General features: G+C 41.9%; 2 protein-coding genes across 8 annotated transcripts in view; both read left to right on the top strand.

The window, feature by feature from the left end:
- The window catches only part of LOC135096722 (uncharacterized), a 2,653-nt gene extending 1,876 nt beyond the window's left edge, over positions 1–777 (top strand). The window contains exon 5 of the mRNA XM_063998456.1: positions 613–777. Within this exon, the coding sequence (XP_063854526.1) occupies positions 613–777 (165 nt within the window). The remainder of the gene's footprint in view (positions 1–612) is intronic.
- A 253-nt stretch (positions 778–1,030) lies between these two features.
- Positions 1,031–20,401, top strand: LOC135096692 (uncharacterized). Of its 7 annotated transcripts, XM_063998416.1 has the most exons (9): positions 1,031–1,283; positions 5,328–5,566; positions 7,076–7,139; positions 11,280–11,386; positions 13,223–13,340; positions 17,571–17,704; positions 17,909–18,103; positions 18,528–18,637; positions 19,548–20,401. In XM_063998416.1, the coding sequence occupies exons 2-9, from the start codon at positions 5,341–5,343 to the stop codon at positions 19,587–19,589; spliced, it is 996 nt and encodes a 331-aa protein (XP_063854486.1). In that variant the 5' UTR covers positions 1,031–1,283; positions 5,328–5,340; the 3' UTR covers positions 19,590–20,401. The 7 variants fall into 7 exon arrangements, 5 of the variants coding, with proteins under 5 accessions (XP_063854486.1, XP_063854489.1, XP_063854487.1 ...); XM_063998419.1 differs by lacking the exon at positions 13,223–13,340 and having other exon boundaries at positions 18,001–18,103; XM_063998417.1 differs by lacking the exon at positions 17,909–18,103.
- Positions 20,402–20,443: the final 42 nt, after the last annotated feature.

The following is a 20,443-nucleotide window of genomic DNA, read 5'->3' as shown; positions in this document are numbered from 1 at the left end:
TGTTGGATCTGTGTGTTGTGTGTGGCAGTGTTGGTCTGTGTGTTATGTGTGACCATGTTGTTTGTGGCTATGTTGGGTGTGGCTGTGTTTGGTGTGGCTGTCTGGGCTGCCTGGTCTCCCTTACTAGTAGGAGCTCAACATGCAAGACTTATTCTCAAATGTTTGGGAGTTTCAACTAATTGGAGATCTAATGGAATTTATCTGAGTTTTCAAGGTAATTTTTATGACACTTGTGATAGGGAATGATCTCACCATGAAAGGGCAGGATTAAACCAGTTTATGCTGTGAGGCTTTGCTGTGGAAGTATGTGGACAGCTGTGGTGTGCCTAAGCTCTTGGGTGTAGCAGGGTGGTCCACAAGACTGTCCCATTACACTAGGAGCCAACGGAGCTAAGAGTGTGAGTGATGTGTGCAGGAGTGTGTGATGCTTTGTGTGGGCCATCCTGTGTGAGATTGCCAGCCTGGTATATAGATAGATAGATAGTGGTAGTTTAACAAGGACTGTGCCAAATGAATGGGAAAGTTGCCTATGAGATTCTTACTATTCATTATATCTGAAAATAATTACTAAAGAGAACAAAATGTTTAAGAATACAACTTAAATTTACTTAGGCTGAAGTGGCCAGTGCTCACACTACAAGCCTGAATGGTGAGGAGGAGGAGGGAGCAATTGGTGGGGAGGTGATTCCCTACAAGAAGCTGGTGCAGAGTCTGGAGAAGGCCGTCAATAGATTCCAGGATGGATCATGCAGCAACTGTGCTTCTCTCTCTTGGTAAAGTGAACCTCTGCTCTTTGTTCCTTTGTGATCTTATGTTGTCTCTTCCTCCAATGCTTCCTCTTAAGGCAAACACTACTCTGTCTCTTTACTGCCTTAAGTCATCTCTCACTCCTGTAACTCCTTTTGGTAAAATAACACTGTTCTCTGCCCCTTTACTGCCTTGAATCATGTCCTCCTGCACTTTGTCATCAGCTGAACCATTAACAGAGGTAGTGTGTTCCTCCAATACCCACCTCTCTTCCTCAGGTGAGTGACCCCATCGAGCCACCACCCAAGGAAACCCCTCCAAAGGCCACAGAGGAGGAAGGCAGTGTTGTCATTCTGGATGCCAAGCTGTTCTACAAGCAGCAGGAGAAGGAGGTGGCAGAGAAGATCAAGGAAAGCCTGGCAGTGACTGAGTATGCCAAGCCATCCAGTGCATTGGTGCTGAGTGGTGTGTCCAGCAGTGTGGTGTAGTACACAGTGTTTGAAATGCAGCTGTCCTTTACTGTGCTGGATACAGAGGTGTGTGTGTAGTTGTAGTATACAGGGACTAAGCTACACACCTCTGGTTCTGTCTCCTCCTTTATTCATCCATCAGTTTATGTACATTTCTTGCCTCTCTCACCTTTGTTTTTCTACTTGTGATAAACAGGGGCTGGGCTACATTCCTTATCCCATCTCTGTATTCATTCAGTTCTTGTGTGTGTGTGTGTGTGTGTGTGTGTGTGTGTGTGTGTGTGTGTGTGTGTGTGTGTGTGTGTTTACCTAGTTGTATTTACCTAGTTGTGAAATACAGGACAAGATCCACACTAGGCTTGTGCCGTCCCGTCTCCTTATCGACTTTTATCTAGATTTTCTTTAAATTTATGAATTGTCTTTGCACATACAGTCTCATCCTTAAGTTCATTCCACACTGTTATACTTCTGTGTGGGAAGCTATGTTTCTTGATGTCTCTTCTGCAAACACTCCTATTCAGTCTCCTTCCATGTCCTCTTGTGTCTCTAGTATCTGGTATCAAGAGGTCTTCTCTGTCCGACTTTTCCATTTTTTCCAGTATTCTATATATATAGCTATCAAATCACCTCTTTCCCTCTTTTTTTCTAGTGTAGTCAGGCCCAACCTCTTCAACCTTTCCTCATAACTATACTCTCTTAAGCTTGCAAGGATTTTAGTTGCAGCTCTGGATTCTTTCTAACTTTCTTGTATCCTTTTTCAAACTTCGACCACACTGATGCTGTGTACTCCAATCTCGGACGTATCATCGTTGTTATCAGTTTTTTATCATACCTTCATCAATATAGGAGAATGCTATCTTGATGTTTTTCAACAGTTTATATGTTTCTCCTATAATTTTTGTTTATGTGCTTCCAAAATGATAAATTATCAGTAATAATTACTCCTAGGTCTTTTTCTTCTGATCTTATAGAGATTTCCTCATTCCCTAAGTAATAGTTGCCAACTGGTCTTTTCACACTTTTTCCAAACCTCATCACACTACATTTTTTAGCATTAAACTCCATGTTCCACCTCATTAACCATTCATTAATCTTAATTAAGTCCTGATTTAAAGCATTGCAATCCTCTTCATTTGTTACTTTCCTCATAATCTTAGCATCATGAGTGAAAATGTTCATGTAACTTTCTACACCTTCTGTCACATCGTTTACATAAACTGTGAACAAAATAGCCACTCGTTACTGTTCTCCAGTTCGACCTGCTGCCTTTAATTACTGTCCTCATTTCTCTGTTTGTCAAAAAGTCAGTCATCCACTTTAACAGTGATCCACTGAGTCCTCCAGTTTTTTCCAATTTCCATATTAGTCTTCTGTGTGGAACTTTATTGAATGCTTTTCTCAGATCTAAGTATATGCAGTTGGCCCATCCATCTCTCTCTGGCACTATATCTATTACTCTTGAGTAGAAATATATCAAATTTGTGACATAAGATCTCCCTTTTCTGAAACCAAACTGTTTCTCTGTTATCACCTTGTTGTCTTCTAGGTATTTCACCCATCTGTTCTTGATAATCTTTTCACAAATCTTTGCCACCACACTTGTGAGTGATACAGGTCTATAATTTAATGGATCTTCTTTACTTCCAGTCTTGTGGATTGGGGTAATATCTGCCCATTTCCAATCTATGGGTACTCTACCTTTTACCAGGGTGGTGCTAATTATATTGTGCAACACTGAGACTAATTGTGAGCTATGCTCTTTTAAAATCCAACTGGAGACACCATCAGGACCCATTGCTTTCCTTACATCCAGGTCTTCCAACATATTCTTTACTTCATCTACTGATGTTTTAATCTCCTTTAGGTCGGTCCCTTTTTCTAATGCTGTCCTCTCATCTCTGAAATCATTTTCCTTAGTAGACACAGAGTGGAAGTATCTATTAAACACTTCAGCTACCTCTTCTGGGTTATCCACTATCTCTTCTCCAGCTTCTACTGTGCTTATTTCATCTTTACTCTTTAATTTTCCATTAATGAATTTATAAAATAATTTTGGTTGGTCTTTACATTTCTCCACAACATTCTTTTCAAAATTTTTCTGCTCATCTCTGCGAGTTTTAAGAAATTCGTTCCTCTTCCTTATATAATTGTTCCACAGGTCCAGTCTCCTGTTTTTCTTCCACTTGTTCCATGCTTTTTCTCTCTCCAATCTAGCTGTTGCACATCTCCTGTTGTACCAATCCTTTTTGAAAAGGTTCTCTGTTGATCTTTTGGGTACCCATTTCTCTACTCCCTTATTATAAATGTCCAGGAAAGCTGTCCACTTTTCCTCTATGTCCTCCTTTTGAATAACCATGTTCCAATTCACTTCACTGAAATACTTCCTAAGTTGTCCTAAGTTAGTCTTGCTGTAGTTTAGCCATTCTCTTCTGTGGTCCTCTTTTCTTATACTGAGGTTATTATCCATAGCTGTGAACTGAATCAGCTCATGATCACTTTTTCCTATTGGGTTTATGTATTTAAGGTCTTCTACTATTTCTTGTTTCTTATTGGAAATTAGATTGAGCCTTGAAGGTGCTTCATTTCATCTAAATCTTGTGTCATCTGTAACCCATTGTGTCAGGACATTTTCAATAGCCAGGTCTAGTAGCTTGTTCCCCCATGATGGCTCACTGCCTTCCGTGGTCCAATTCTCCCAAGATATCTCTTTACAGTTAAAGTCCCCCATCAGGAGTATATCGTCATTTTCCTCAAATAACTCCTTGTGTCCTTGTGTCCTCAAGCATTTTGTTATATTCATCCTCTCTCCAAGAGTTGGAATAGGGGGGAACATAAGTCACCACAATGTTACAGTATCTTACAATATTCTGTCTTAAGTTTATTTTCAATACTTCTGCCTCCTCCACCCCATATGTGACAGATTCCACTAATAAATCCTTCCTAATTAGAAGCATCACACCTCCTCCCTGTTTATTTTTTCTATTCCTCATCCAGAGGTTGTATTTTCCTTCACCAATATTTAATATATCCCTTCACTTGCCAATTTAATTTCAACAATTCCCATGATGTCCGGTTTCTCCTCTTTTAATTTCTTCGATCTCTCCAGTTAGCCCTTTTTCTTCTTGTAATGTCCCCACTAATTTTTCCACACATGTCTTTTCCTTCTTTTCTCTTTCAGTCCACTGAGGTGTATACTCTTCCTTCAGACCGAATACCACGACAGTTTTTTTCTTATCCTCAGTTTCTCTCACCAAGTTTTCTTTGTTTTATAACTTGAACAACTTTTTCTGTTAGCTTTTTGTTGTTTGCCTTTGTTTGTTCCTCCACAATTTTCCTAAAATCTATCTTTTCTTTCTCTTGTCCTTTCTTCCAATTTTCCTGTTTTACATTTAACTCTTCCACTTTGCCTTCATATTCCATTGCTTTCTTTTCATATAATGTTTGTTTTTTATGTAGATCGTCTTATGCACCTCTCCACACCCCCTTCTCGGTGATCAAAGTTTCAACCATCTTCTCCATCTTGTCAAATCTATCCTTCATTTCCTTCATTTCAGTTTCCAGTGTGATAATTCTCCTTCTCATCATTGCTTTCCTGACCCTTCAGTCCTCTTCCCCAAATCCCGAGGTCTCTCTGTCTAGCCTTCGAGACGGTCCCCATTGGCATAAACAACATGGTGGGGACCGAAGTAGACCCCCCTTCACCGCTCATTATAACAATTTAACTGCTTTGGAGATGGAACAGCAACGAGTAGAACCAGTGTGAACTCTCATACTCTGTATTTCCACTAGGGCAACTCTCAGTGATGTAGATGGCTGGATTTTTAGTGTGTGTGTGTGTGTGTGTGTTTAGTAAACTTTCAGGCCTTTTTGGTTCCCATGAAAGGACTCAAAGATACACCAATAATTATTCTCTCTCTCTCTCTCTCTCTCTCTCTCTCTCTCTCTCTCTCTCTCTCTCTCTCTCTCTCTCTCTCTCTCTCTCTCTCTCTCTCTCTCTCTCTCTCTCTCTCTCTCTCTCTCTCTCTCTCTCTCTCTCTCTCTCTCTCTCTCTCTCTCTTGCTTCTCTTCTCTTCTCTTGTCTTGCTTCTCTTCTCTTCTCTTCTCTTGCAGGGTGCACCCACCAATGACCTGGGCCACAAGAGTGATCCCTGGCAGGTCACGGCAAGTCTCTTGGGAGGTCCGCCAGGTGCCATCCTCATGGGCACCACAACAGTTCCCAACAGGAATGGCACTGCCATCTTCACCAACCTGTCTGTCAGCAAGCCCGGGGAAGGCTACAACCTCACTTTCACCATCACCTACCCCAGCTATGCTCCAGCCCTCACCACCACCCTGGAGGAGACCTTCAGGTAGGTGCAGGTCTTTATTTATGTAAGAGGGGGACTGATCAAGGGCAACAAAAAGTTTAAAAAAGCCCAATGAGAGTGCCAGTCCCTAAAGAGAGGTCAAAAAGAACCATCCAAAGCTGGAGCACAAGTGTCTGGTGTAAGAACAGAAGAATAAGAAAATAAGTGAAGCTGTAAGAAGCCATAGTGTGTCCTGCAGCAGCCCAGCATAGTGCAGGCCGGACAACCCACCACCATCACTGTTCACTTTGTTGACAAGGACTCTGGCTTGGTTTTTAATGGCCTGCCTTTCAAGGTGAGGAGACAGACAGGCATGATTGACTTAAATGTTGCATATAAAGAGTAATAAAATAATATAATCTTTGTTAACATGATGTGAGGAAGTGAGGAGACAGACAGGAATGATTTTTTTTTCTTTTTTTTTATAGAGTAATAGAACAATATAATTTCTGTTATTGTTCAGTTTGTTGACAAAGATTCTGGATTGTAGTTTGATGGCAAGGCATTGAAAGTGAGGAGATGACAAAATCAAGTTAAATTTTTTGGGATAGTGTAATAAAACAATATTAATTCTGTTATCAAGAGGCATTCAGTTTGTTGACAAGGACTCTGGCCCAGTGCTTGGATGGCAAGACTTTAAAGGTGTGGTAGACAGGAATAATCGAGTCAAGTTTATTTTTTGCATACATGCATGAAGTAATAAAGCAATATTATTTCTATTATCATGATACATTCATTCAGCTTGTTTACAAAAATTCTGGCTTAATGTTTGATGGTGAGGCTTTCAAGGTGAGGAGATGGACAGAAATTACTAAGTTAATTAAGGGACTGTAATTAACTTTTTTGAATGAAAATGTGTGCAAAAAGCAACATTGGTCTGTGCACACTGAAAAATCATCCAGCACTTTGGCAACAATCTGCCAAAGTTTGAGCACTCAGGCTTTAGATTACACCTTGTGGTACTCCTTATGTTTTGCTGTTTTTCATATACTGTATCTGTTTTTTTGTGTGTGCATGATTTTTGGAGACTTTTTCAGATGTGTGGCATGTTATCCCTAAGTGGTGGGAGGGGAGGGAGTGGGACAGTAATTACTGGATAATGAGTCAGTACTCAGTTGGCCTAAGGTGAGGCCAGGGCATGTAGGTACTGCCACGCTGGTGCCAGACCATCCACATGACTCATAAAATTTATGAGAGGAATTGTGTTACTATCTTCTGTGAAGACCATAACCATAGCAGAGTCTTGTAAGTACAGTCACTAGGGTGTTGTAGGGAGGTCCACAACACTGTTCCTTCCCACCAGAGACCAGTGGGCCTAAGAGTGTGAGTGATGTGTGTGTGAGTGAGTGTTGCTTTGTCTGGGATTGGTGGCCCAGTGTATAGGTAAGTAGATAGATGAAGGGAGTAAAATTATACCCTCTCTGTTATCCTTCCATAAGAAAGCACAGAAGTTGAGAGGAATTGCATCTGTACTGTATTTTCTTTCCTGAGCCTCTTCTCTCTCCTCCTCAGGCCAGACATTTGTGGGCAAACTGCTGGCAAAGACTGCTGAGGGACACTTTGAGGTTATCCAGAGGTATGCCAAGTAAGAAACAGAAGAGAATGTTACAAGGAGGAGGCAGCAGGCACCTGCCAAAATGATAATTACTCCCAGTGATGTCTAAAGCACTGGATGATGGGGTGCTGTGAACTTATCATTAAACGCAGCTGTGACCTCAATGAATGTTTCCCTTTGTGTCTCACAAGAAAAGGGGACAGTCACAGCCTGCTCTCTAAAGACAACTCTCTTCCTTCACACAAAACTACAAGCATCTAATTACACACACACCCTTCACTCAATTATCATGGAGACTCCTACACCAGCCTCATAGAGTCACCATCGGGGGAGGGGACAACAAATGTCCCCAGGTCAGACTGCTCTTCTGGTATCGACCCTAAGTGTCTTGACACCGCTCAACTTTTTCTTCATTAACTCCTGCAACATTTGCAGTCTTGGATCCAATTTTCAGTCTGTAAAAAACACCATCTCTCCTCTACTAAACCTAATTTTCTTTTCCTCACTGAAACACAGGTGTCTAAGGCAACTGACATTAGCCCCATTTTTGTTCTCTCCTACTTTCTCTATCCTCATTTTCAATCCAAAGCTGGATGTTGCATTTATGTGCACAACAACTTAACCTGCTCTCTTGCCCATGCTCTTGAATCTTCCGAGTTTTCCACCATCTGGCTATGATTACAGTCACTCTCAAACTAAATGTATCTGTGCTGTATACCTCTCACCTAACTCCTCTGACTTTAAAAAATTTTTTGACTTCTTAACTTCCAAAGTGGAGCACATTCTGACCCTCTTCCCTTTTGCAGAGATCTCCATTCTTGGAGACTTCAATGTTCACCACCAGCTTTGGCTTTCCTCTCCCTTCACTGACCATCCTGGTGAACCAGCCTTCAACTTTGCTATCCTCCACAACCTAGAGCAATCGGTGCAACACCCTACTTGTATTCCTGACCATCTTGGAGATATGCCCAACATTATTAACCTTTTCATAACCTCTAATCCTTCTGCTTATGCTGTCACCCTCTCTTCTCTGTTGGGCTCATCCAGTCACAATCTCATATCTTTATCTTGTCCTATCACTCCAATCCTTCCTCAGCATCCCCATAAGCAGAAGTGCCTCTAGGATTTTGCCTCTGCTAGCTGCAGGGACCCAAGGAGGTATTTTGCTGATTTTCCTTGGAATGACTACTGCTTCCATGTCAGAGACCTGTCTGTGTGCAGAGTACATAACAGAGGTAGTAGAGTCTGACATGGAGGTGTACATTCCTCACTCTTTACCTTCCAAATCTTGGTTTAACACAGCTTGTTCTCTTGCTATACATGATAGAGAGGTGGCCTACAAAAGGTACTTAAGCCTTCCATCACCAGAATATCATGGGCTTTATATTTTTGCCCGGAACCATGCCAAGTCTGTTCTCCATCTAGCCAAAAACTCCTTCATTAACAGAAAGTGTCAAAACCTTTCAAGATCTAACTCCCCTTGTAACTTCTGGCACCAAGCCAAAAACATCTCCAATAACTTTGCTTCTCCTTCTTTTCCTCCTTTATATCAACCGGATGGTACCACTGCTATCACATCTATCTCTAAACCTGAACTCTTTGCTCAAACCTTTGCTAAAAACTCTACCTTGGACAATTTAGGGCTTGTTCCTCCCTCGCCTCCACCCTCTGACTACTTCATGCTACCTATTAAAATTCTTCACAGTCATGTTTTCATGCCCTCCCTGGCCTAAACTCTCGGAAGGCTTATGGACCTGATGGGGTGCCTCATATTGTTCTCTGAAACTGTGCCTCTATGCTTGCACCTTGCCTAATCAAACTCTTTCAACTCTGTCAGCATCTACCATTCCTTCTTGCTGGAAGTTTGCCTACATTCAGCCTGTTCCTAAAAAGGGTGACTTCAAATCCCTCAAACTGCCATCCTATTGTTTTAATTTCCTGCCTATCTAAAGTTTTTTAATCAATCATCAATAAGAAGATTCTTAAACATCTTTCACTTCACAACCTTCTATCTGATCACCAGTATGGGTTCCATCAAGGCCACTCTACTGGTGATCTTTTGGCTTTCCTTACTGAGTCTTAGTCATCCTCTTATAAAGATTTTGGTGAGACTTTTGCTGTTGCTTTGGACATATTAAAAGTTTTTGATAGAGTTTGGCACAAAGCTTTGATTTCCAAACTACTCTCCTGCGCCTTCTATCCTTTTCTCTGTAACTTCATCTTAAGTTTCCATTCTGACCATTCTATTGCTGCTGTGGTAGATGATCACTAGTCTTCCTTTAAATCTATTAACTGTGGTGTTCCTCAGGGTTCTGTCCTATCACCCACTCTCTTCTTATTATTCTCCAGTGACCTAAACCAAACTTCTTGTCTTATCCACTCCTACACTGATGATACCACCCTGCACTTTTCTACGTCTTTTGTAGAAGTCCAACCCTTCAGGAAGTAAAGAGTTCATGCAGGGAAGCCACAGAAGACCTGACTTCTGATCTCTCTAAAATTTCTGATTGGGGCAGAGCAAACTTAGTATTATTCAATGCCTCAAAAACTCAATTCCTCCACCTATCAACTTGACACAACCTTCCAGATAACTATCCCATCTTCAGTGACACTTAACTGTCCCCCTTTCTACACTGAACATCCTTGGTCTGTCCTTTTCTTATAATCTAAACTGGAAATTTCACATCACATCCCTAGCTAAAACAGCTCTTATGAAATTAGATGTTCTGAGACATCTTCACCAGTTTTTCTCATCCCCCCCCAACTGCTAACTCTGTACAGGGGCCTTATCTGTCCATGTATGCTTTACATGTCTGGGGGGTTCCACTTGTACTGCTCATCTAGACATTATGGAATCAAAAGCTTTTTGTCTCATCAGCTCCTCTCCTCTAACTGACTGTCTTCAGCCGGTTTCTCATCACATGCAATGTTGCATCTCTTGCTATCATCTACCGCTGTTTTCATGCTAACTGCTCTTCTAATCTTGCTAACTGCATGTCTCCCCTCCTCTGACGGCCTCGCTGCACAAGACTTTCTTCTTTCTTTCACCCCCTATTATGTTCAACCTCTCTAATGCAAGAGTTAACCAGTATTCTCAATCATTCATTCCTTTCTCTGGTAAACTCTGGAAACTCCCTACCTGCTTCTGTCTTTCCACCTTCCTATGACTTGAATTCCTTCAAGAAGGAGGTTTCAAGACACTTATCCTTCAATTTTTGACTGCTGCTTTGGACCCTTTTATGGGACTGGCATCTCAGTGGGTCTTTTTATTTTTTTGGTGGGGGGGAAGGGGAGGGTTGTTGCCCTTGGCCAGTGTCCCTCCTACTTGAAAAAAATAAATAAATAAAAATATCACCACCCATAATCTTCCCAACAACAAATACTAGACAACAGCCCCTGTGTCAGGCTGTATGTTACCAGATGAGGCCGTGTCAATGCTCACCTTTGAGAACATCATATTTGAGGCACCTGACGTGAGACAGCAACTCATAGCCAAGGTTGCTGTTGTCTCCGCTAGCTGGTACGTGGAGTCCTCTCTCGAGTATTGGTGTCAGTCTGGGTAAACTCTGGAGCTCCCTGCCTATGTCTGTACTTCCTTATACAAGACACTTCTTAAATTTAGGGTAATTCTTTTGGCTCTGTCTTCTAGAGACTGGTACCTCAGTGGGCCCTTTTATTTTTATTTATTTATTTATTTATTTTATTTCATTTTTAATTTTATTTCATTTCATTTCTTTTTTTTATTTTTTCCTCTCTCTCTCTCTCTCTCTCTCTCTCTCTCTCTCCTCTCTCTCTCTCACTCCTCTCTCTCTCTCTCTCTCTCTCTCTCTCTCTCTCTCTCTCTCTCTCTCTCTCTCTCTCTCTCTCTCTCTCTCCTTTTTGTTGGCCTTAGCCAGAGTTCCTCTTACATAAAGGAAAATCTTGTATACTGATGTACATACTTATGGAAGTTAGGATAAAATGTATTGCATGTTGATGTACTCGTACTGTTTAAAACCCCAGTACCTCACACTACAGACTATTAAAGATACAGAATCCTTGCTGAACCATCACTGGAACCATGAAAACACCCCTGAAAACACCATAACAACTGAAAGTATTGGAGGTAAGAGAGAGAGCAAAACATTTGGGAGTGCAGTTTATTATCTGTCTCCCATACAGGACTGGTGGTGTATCCCTCACATCTGGTCATCAAGGAGTACCCCATGGTCAAGTCCTTGCACACCGATCTGTTCTGATGGAAGCAGTTGGAGGGTGTGGAGGATGTGGTGAGAATGACTGTCCTTATCACCCATCTGTTATATCCTTCAGTATCTTCTTTTCTTCACCTGCACTGTGTTTTTTCCTCTTGCATCCTTCAGTAATATTGTTTTCTTCATGCCTCCTGTGTTCTTTTTGCTTCTGTTCTATCCTTCATTATACTTTTCTGTTATATCCTTCAGTGATATCCTTTTTCTCCTGCAGTGTATTCTTTTTCCCTCTTATCATATCATGTATCCTTCAATGATATCTTTTCTTCATCTTTGCTGTATTCTTTTTCCTCTACCTTATCATTCATTATCCATTTCTTCACTCATCCTGTATTCCTCTTTCTTCTTTCTTTAATGCACACTTTCCTCCACACACACAATTTAAACCTTTCTATCATGCATAGTTACCCTCACCCCCTCCTTGCCCCACGCACACACACACACACACACACACACACACACACACACACACACACACACACACACACACACACACACACACACACACACACACACACACACACACACACACATACACACACCTCTAATGATGTTATGGTGATGTGACACAGTTGGAGGATGGAGTGCTGAGTATGTTGCTGCAGTCAGTAGACATGCTGGCTGCTGGCTGACGGAGTGTACTGTGGCCCTGTTGATTTCACTCTCAGCAATGACTCCAAGAAGACCATAGCAGAGTACCAGGTGTGTATTGTGAAGAGGTGAATTGAATGGCTGTATTTTTCATTCTTTCTTCTGTGGTAAAAGAATGTCAAAAAGCAAGCTCGTTCATCGCTTTCTTGTCTTCCTGTAGTCATTTTCATTTGCTTTTATATTCTTTCCACTAATTCTCTCTTCCTCTACTTCCTACAGTCACTTTCATTTAAGTTTTCTATTCATTTCACTAATTCTTTTCACTCTCTATTTCTTATAGCCATTTTCACTACTCTTTCTTATTCTCCTCTCTCCCTCCATGTCTCACAGCCATTTTCATCGTCCTTTTCTAGTTCACTAATTCTTCTCACTTCCTCTGCTTCGAGATAACTGGACCACAGGAGCATGTTGCCACAGCTCTAGGGAAACTGTGCACATCCCTCAGCAGTAACATAGCTATCCCAGTAGCGACAGGATACTTAGACACTCACTACAATGCAAGGAAAGTTTACGTCGAGGACCAGATCTTGCGCTGCTCTTGGAGAAACATTGTGCATCTCTTGAACAAGAGTGAGACTGGGGACCCTCTTCTAGATAATCGGAATGGTTCTGAAGTTAGCCTTGTGTCTTCTGTCCCTAAGGATCCTCCAGTCCTTGCATCTCCCCTTTGGCACCATATCTTGTGCTGCTCTCAGAAAAAAGTGCTTCTCTGGAATGAAACTGAGAGTGAGGATGGTGTTTCAGGTGCTGGGAATAGTACTGAACTTAGTCTCATTTCTGGTGTCCCTGTGCATCTCCCAGTCCTTATATTAATGTGATGTCTTGCTAACTCTCATGCTGTCTCACTCAGTTTGGTACAATTGTTTACTGCAAGTTTAGAGTTTAGTTTTCAATGTAAGGTCACTGATAGTAAAAGGAGTGGTTGAATGCTTCTCTTTCTCATCTTGTCTTCCTTTTCCTTGTCCTCTTCCTCATTTACTTGCATTTCTCTCATTCTCTACCTCCTGGTCTTTTCCTTCATCCTTCTCTCTCTCTCTCTCTCTCTCTCTCTCTCTCTCTCTCTCTCTCTCTCTCTCTCTCTCTCTCTCTCTCTCTCTCTCTCTCTCTCTCTCTCTCTCTCTCTCTCTCTCTCTCTCTCTCTCTCTCTCTCTCTCTCTCTCTCTCTCTCTCTCTCTCTCTCTCTCTCTCTCTCTCTCTCTGCAGGATGGCCAAGGAAATCCATCTCAAATACCCAGAGATCCTCCATGCCGCTCACCCCTTCTTCCTCTCCCTCAAGTTTGTGGGTGCTGGTGGCTCTCTCCTGGATGGAGCAGTTTTCGTGGTGAGACACACAAGAAACCTTAACTCTCATGCCTTGGGTCTTATGGGAACTGTTTTCAAAGAGAAAGAGTCTGGTTTGTGGTAAGACACACTGGGAACCTTAACTTTTATCCCCATATTGTGAAATGCCTGAGGTGTTATGAGAACTGTTTTCAAAGAGGAGTCTGGTTTGTGGTAGGAAGTGCGGGGAACCTTAACTTTTATCCCCATATTGTGAAATGCCTGAGGTGTTAATGGAACTGTTTTAAAAGAGGAGTCTGGTTTTTATGATTGGTTGATTGATGATGCAGAATATTATTAACTATTTCCTGAATCATGAAAAAAATGTCCTTGAAAATCCCATCAGCTTTCATAAGGACTGTTTTCATGATAATGAGTCAGGTTCTCATAGGTGTTTCTTTCTTCTGGTGATGCAGAATACTTGTTAAACTATCACCAGAATCATGAAGTACCCTTGAAAATTCCAGTAAGTATTTCTAAAGGTCACTGAGATGGTTAGTCCAGTGACTGTGTGTTTTGTTTTCTTGTGTATATTTTGTCTCTCATTCCACGTAGTTCTCTTGTTTCTTCTCAGGATCAAAAGATATTGATTGAGATACTGGGGAGGGATGTGAGTGCATGCCCAAGGCGAGGCAAGAGAGAGATAGAGAGAGAGAGAGAGAGAGAGAGAGAGAGAAAAAAAAAGTGTGTGTGCATGTTTTATGCACACACAGTGTGCATAAAACACCTGCCAGTGGCAGTAGACACCTGCCAAAATGATAATTACTCCCAGTGAGGTCTAAAGCACTGTTCAGGGGGTGCTGTGAACTTATCATTAAACCCAGCTGTGACCTCACTGAACGTTTCCCTTTGTGTCTCACAACACAAGGGGGTAGTCACAGCCTGCCCTCTAAAGACAACTCTCTTCCTCCACACAAAACTACAAGCACCTAATAACACACACACCCTTCACTCAAAAATTTTAAAATCATGGCGACTCCTACACCAGCCTCGGAGTCCCCATCTGGGGAGGGGACCATAAATGTCCCCAGGTCGGACTGCCTTTCTGTCGACGACCCTAAGGTGTCTTGACACCCCCCTCAACTTTTTCTTCATTAACTTCTGCAACATTCGCGGTCTAAGATCTAATTTTCAATCTGTAGAACACCACCTCTCCTCTTCTAAACCTCATCTTCTTTTCCTCACTGAAACTCAGGTGTCTGAGGCAACTGACAGTAGCCCCTTTTCTGTTCCCTCCTACTTTCTCTATCCTCATTTTCGATCCAAAGCTGGATGCTGCGTTTATGTGCGCAATGACTTAACCTGCTCTCGTGCCCACGCTCTTGAATCTTCCGAGTTTTCCACCATCTGGCTACGACTACAGAGTCATTCTCATACTAAATTTATCTGTGCTGTATACCTCTCTCCGAACTCCTCTGACTATAAGAAATTCTTTGACTACTTAACTTCCAAAGTGGAGCACATTCTGACCCTCTTCCCTTTTGCAGAGATCTCCATTCTTGGAGACTTCAATGTTCACCACCAGCTTTGGCTTTCCTCTCCCTTCACTGACCATCCTGGTGAACTAGCCTACAACTTTGCTATCCTCCATGACCTAGAGCAATTGGTGCAACACCCTACTCGTATTCCTGACCGTCTTGGAGATACGCCCAACATTCTTGACCTTTTCCTGACCTCTAATCCTTCTGCTTATGCTGTCACCCTTTCTTCTCCATTGGGCTCCTCCGATCACAATCTCATATCTTTATCTTGTCCTATCACTCCAATCCCTCCTCAGGATCCCCCTAAGTGAAGGTGCCTCTGGCGTTTTGCCTCTGCTAGTTGGGGGGACCTGAGGAGGTATTTTGCTGATTTTCCTTGGAATGACTACTGCTTCCGTGTCAGAGACCCGTCTTTGTGTGCTGAGCGCATAACAGAGGTGATAGTGTCTGGCATGGAGGCATACATTCCTCAGTCTTTTTCTCGTCCTAAACCTTCTAAACCTTGGTTTAACACAGCTTGTTCTCGTGCTATACATGATAGAGAGGTGGCCCACAAAAGGTACTTAAAGCCTTCCTTCACCAGAATCTCACGCACTTTATATTTCTGCCTGGAACCATGCCAAGTCTGTTCTCCAACTAGCCAAAAACTCCTTCATTAACAGAAAATGTCAAAACCTTTCAAGATCTAACTCCCCTCGTGATTTCTGGCATCTAGCCAAAAATATCTCCAATAACTTTGCTTCTTCTTCTTTCCCTCCTCTACTTCAACCAGATGGCACCACTGCTATCACGTCTATTTCTAAAGCTGAACTCTTTGCTCAAACCTTTGCTAAAAACTCTACCTTGGACGATTCTGGGCTTGTTCCTCCCTCTCCTCCACCCTCTGACTACTTCATGCCACGTATTAAAATTCTTCGTAATGATGTTTTCCATGCCCTCGCTGGTCTAAACCCTCGGAAGGCTTATGGACCTGATGGGGTCCCTCCTATTGTTCTCCGAAACTGTGCCTCCGTGCTTGCACCTTGCCTAGTCAAACTCTTTCAGCTCTGTCTGTCAACATCTACCTTTCCTTCTTGCTGGAAGTTTGCCTACATTCAACCTGTTCCTAAAAAGGGTGACCGCTCTAATCCCTCAAACTACCGTCCTATTGCTTTAATTTCCTGCTTATCTAAAGTTTTTGAATCTATCCTCAACAGAAAGATTCTTAAACATCTATCACTTCACAACCTTCTATCTGATCGCCAGTATGGGTTCCGTCAAGGCCGCTCTACTGGTGATCTTCTGGCTTTCCTTACTGAGTCTTGGTCATCCTCTTTTAGAGACTTTGGTGAAACTTTTGCTGTTGCCTTGGACATATCAAAAGCCTTTGATAGAGTCTGGCACAAAGCTTTGATTTCCAAACTACCCTCCTACGGTTTCTATCCTTCTCTCTGTAACTTCATCTCAAGTTTCCTTTCTGACCGTTCTACTTGAGCTGTGGTAGACGGTCACTGTTCTTCTCCTAAATCTATTAACAGTGGTGTTCCTCAGGGTTCTGTCCTGTCACCCACTCTCTTCTTATTATTCATTAATGATCTTCTAAACCAAACTTCTTGTCCTATCCACTCCTATGCTGATGATACCACCCTGCACTTTTCCACGTCTTTTCATAGACGTCCAACCCTTCAGGAGGTAAACATATCACGCAGGGAAGCCACAGAACGCCTGATTTCTGATCTTTCTAAAATTTCTGATTGGGGCAGAGCAAACTTGGTATTGTTCAATGCCTCAAAAACTCAATTCCTCCATCTATCAACTCGACACAATCTTCCAGACAACTATCCCCTCTTCTTCAATGACACTCAACTGTCCCCCTCTTCTACACTGAACATCCTCGGTCTGTCCTTTACTTATAATCTGAACTGGAAACTTCACATCTCATCTCTAGCTAAAACAGCTTCTATGAAGTTAGGCGTTCTGAGACGTCTCCGCCAGTTTTTCCTCACCCCCCCAGCTGCTAACTCTGTACAAGGGCCTTATCCGTCCATGTATGGAGTATGCTTCACATGTCTGGGGGGGTTCCACTCATAGTGCTCTTCTAGACAGGGTGGAATCAAAAGCTTTTCGTCTCATCAACTCCTCTCCTCTAACTGACTGTCTTCAGCCCCTCTCTCACCGCCGCAATGTTGCATATCTAGCTGTCTTCTACCACTATTTTCATGCCAACTGCTCTTCTGATCTTGCTAACTGCATGCCTCCCCTCCTTCCGCGGCCTCGCTGCACAAGACTTTCTTCTTTCTCTCACCCCTATTCTGTCCACCTCTCTAACGCAAGAGTTAACCGGTATTCTCAATCATTCATCCCTTTCTCTGGTAAACTCTGGAACTCCTTGCCTTCTTCTGTATTTCCACCTTCCTATGACTTGAATTCCTTCAAGAGGGAGGTTTCAAGACACTTATCCACCAATTTTTGACCACTGCTTTGACCCTTTTATGGGACTGGCATTTCAGTGGGCATTTTTTTTTTATTAGATTTTTGTTGCCCTTGGCCAGTATCCTTCCTACATAAAAAAAAAAAAAAAGACAGAAAACATGTAATTTTTGTATCATTCCAACATTTTCCTCTTCTCAATTTTCCTGTTGCCCTTCCAGATATTCAGCTTTTCTTTGTTCCTTCAGTGAAAAATCTTTCCTTAACTCTGTTGTATCCCCTCAATATCCAGCCTTTGTTTGTCCCTGCAATAATGGATCTTTTCTGTGTATTTCCTCCAGGATCTATTTACCTGAGAACAACTTGTCAACAATTCCTGTGGATGTCGTCATCAGCAAGGTCAGTGTTAGATACCAACTTGCTGCTCAGGTGTCTGTTGTACCTGCTGGTTGGCATCTCCACTTTGTCTCTCCTGGTAAGCAAGTATGTATGTGTATGTGTATCTATTGATTTATTTCTGTGTGTATTGTGTCTGTCTATCTGTGTGAATGTGGAGAGTTTGGGGTGAATCTTGCTTGATACCTGATGTGGATGGATTGCTGTGTGCCTCTCAGTGCAGCAGCCTGTCAGTCCAGACGGCATTTGACAGCTGTTTCTCACTCCACATATTTACACAAAGGTGCTGACAGATTAGCAGCAGGAGTGGGAACTGCAGTGGCTGTAACTCATATGACTTCACTGGTACCAATCCAGACCACCTGGCTTCCCCAGGGACAGGCTTGTGTCACCCTGACCTTACCTCTACCTATACATCTACCACTGCACTACATTTGGAATCTGGTTGAGTACATGTACTCAGACCCAAGCCTGATGTGTAAGTGTGTGTGTGTGTGTGTGTGTGTGTGTGTGTGTGTGTGTGTGTGTGTCTTTGTCTATCTCTGTTGAAATCAAGTCATTGTTGTGTCTTGGAGGGAATAAGTGTGTGTATGTGACTATCTATCTATTTATCTATCTATTTGTGTTTAAATAAAGTTGTTGGTAGCATCTGAGGGAATGAGAGGAGTGTGAGCTCAGTATGATGTGCAAGGAGTTTATGGATGTTTTAACATTTTGTAATATAAGTATTTATTAGTTTGCATATCTTTTTTTGCATGCAAGATTTTAATACTTTATCATTTTGTCTGCATCTAACATACAGTCTCTCTCTCTCTCTCTCTCTCTCTCTCTCTCTCTCTCTCTCTCTCTCTCTCTCTCTCTCTCTCTCTCTCTCTCTCTCTCTTCACCAATTCTCCTTACAGGCTTGGTGGTGTATCCTGAAAATTTGGAGATCCAGGAGAACTCTGTCACCAAGGACGTGCAAATGAATGTCATTGGGTGGCTGATGGCAGCTCCTCAAGTGAACCCAGAGGTGAGGGAGGCTATCACTGGGTCTTGGAGGGAGCAGGGAAGCAGGGGTTAGAGTGAAGATGTTTAGAAAAGAGGGATGCAGCACTGTGGTTGTGAAGAGTAGCCATCATTTTCATTTTAAGGGTGTTTTTAAGCTATTTGGCTTGTAGTGCCACTGAGACTATCCCTTTCCACTGGGGACTCAAAATAAGAATAAAGACAGACTTCGTATTCTGAGTGTTAATGAAAGTAAGAATAATAATCAGAAATAGCAACCATTATCACTATCCTGTTTCTTCATGTCAAGCTTGATAAAGTTAGATTTAAAAAAGAAATAGGAAGGAACTGGTTTTCAGATGGAGTGATAGATGAATGAAATAGACTCGGTAGTTAGGTTAGTGCTGAGTCATTAGGGAGCTTTAAAAGATTAGACAAATTTATGCATGAGGATGATAGTGAAAATAGGTAAGCACATTTCATGCAGGGATTGCCATGTGTAAACCAGATGGCTTCTTGCAGTTTCCCTTGTGTTCTTACAATTATTATGCCACTGATATGATGCCACAACACAATGGTAATGGTGGTGATGGTGTGTTCCCGAGTGATGCAGGTGATAATGGGGCTTGACATGAGTGTCAAGGGCATGTAGTGTCCCATCACCTTTGCTCCTGTGACCTCTGGCTCTTCTAAAAAGGGAGTTGCATCCTTCACGGTATTTTTATGTCTGATGGTGTGTAGTGGTAAGGATTATCCAAGATTGGAGAAGTGTCTTGGGACCTTCCTCATGAAAAAAATTGTCATAGGGAAAAGAAAATACAGAAGCAGGCAGGGAGTTCCAGAGTTTACTGGTGAAAAGGATGAAAAATTAATAATGGTGAACTCTTGTATTGGAGAGGTGGACCACCACCATCACCACTACTTATTCTCCACAGATCACTGGGCTAAAGTACAGCAAGATGAGTGCCTTGAGTTGAAGGCTGCAGTCACCATCAGAAAAGAGCAAAGCTGCAACAAGTCATCCAAGTACTTTGTCAAGAAGGTTTATGTTGAAGGCAACCTCCTGCACTGCTCTCAGGAGAACAGTGGGACTCATGACCGCCTCCAAGACCCACAGAGGATTGGAAGGCATAAATTCAATCTTGGATAACTAGACATTTAAAACTGGTGACTCCACTTGTCAGATTGTAGGTGGGAAAGTTTTAGGGTTGATTGATGGGAACATTGTTGATCTAAATTCTTTTTTGGTAAGGTACTGTAAATCACTTGCATGTGAAGTTTCAAATGGATGAAATAGCATGAATGGTATTGTAGTTGAATTGTTCTTTGTAGCTGGAAAAAAAAATTAGGGTTAATTGATGGGAAAACTATTGTTCAAAATCCTTTTATTGTAAACTAGATCATGTACATAGTTGTGAAATTTTTTTTGGAAATGAAATAGCATGAATGATGATGATGTTGTTTGTGTTGTACTATGGGTAAACCATTGGAAAAAATGTAGTAGTTATGAACAAAATTGGATTAACTAAACATCACTGAGGTTGTAGTTGTGAAATTTTGGTGTAAATTAATGTAAACAATGAAATACTTAATCATTAAAGTTTTAATCTTATATTAGGAGTCATTGGAAATTAGCTAAAATAAACACCCTTATATCATCTTAACCCTATAATGACTAACCAACTTTCCTCTCAAATCATAGCATAGTTTTAACACAAGTAAACAGTGCACAGCTTTGCCAAATGTTGTCATAAATCTGTGTTGGAAATATAGTCTTCATCAAGCATTATTGTTGTGTGAGTTATCATTGCTGTCATGTGTTGTTTTAAGG

This window comes from Scylla paramamosain, unplaced genomic scaffold (assembly GCF_035594125.1).
Source record: "Scylla paramamosain isolate STU-SP2022 unplaced genomic scaffold, ASM3559412v1 Contig6, whole genome shotgun sequence".
NCBI lineage: Eukaryota > Metazoa > Arthropoda > Malacostraca > Decapoda > Portunidae > Scylla > Scylla paramamosain.
Note: the sequence above shows the minus strand (reverse complement) of the source record. Positions and strands in the feature narration are given on the sequence as shown.

Excerpts from the sequence above, each read along its gene's own strand:
- LOC135096692 (XM_063998416.1), top strand. The coding sequence starts at position 5,341 with ATGACCTGGGCCACAAGAGTGATCCCTGGCAGGTCACGGCAAGTCTCT. Across the intron at positions 11,387-13,222 it reads TGGAGGGTGTGGAGGATGTG|GATGGCCAAGGAAATCCATC; the intron begins GTGAGAATGACT and ends CTCTCTCTGCAG. Across the intron at positions 18,104-18,527 it reads CTCAGACCCAAGCCTGATGT|GCTTGGTGGTGTATCCTGAA; the intron begins GTAAGTGTGTGT and ends TTCTCCTTACAG.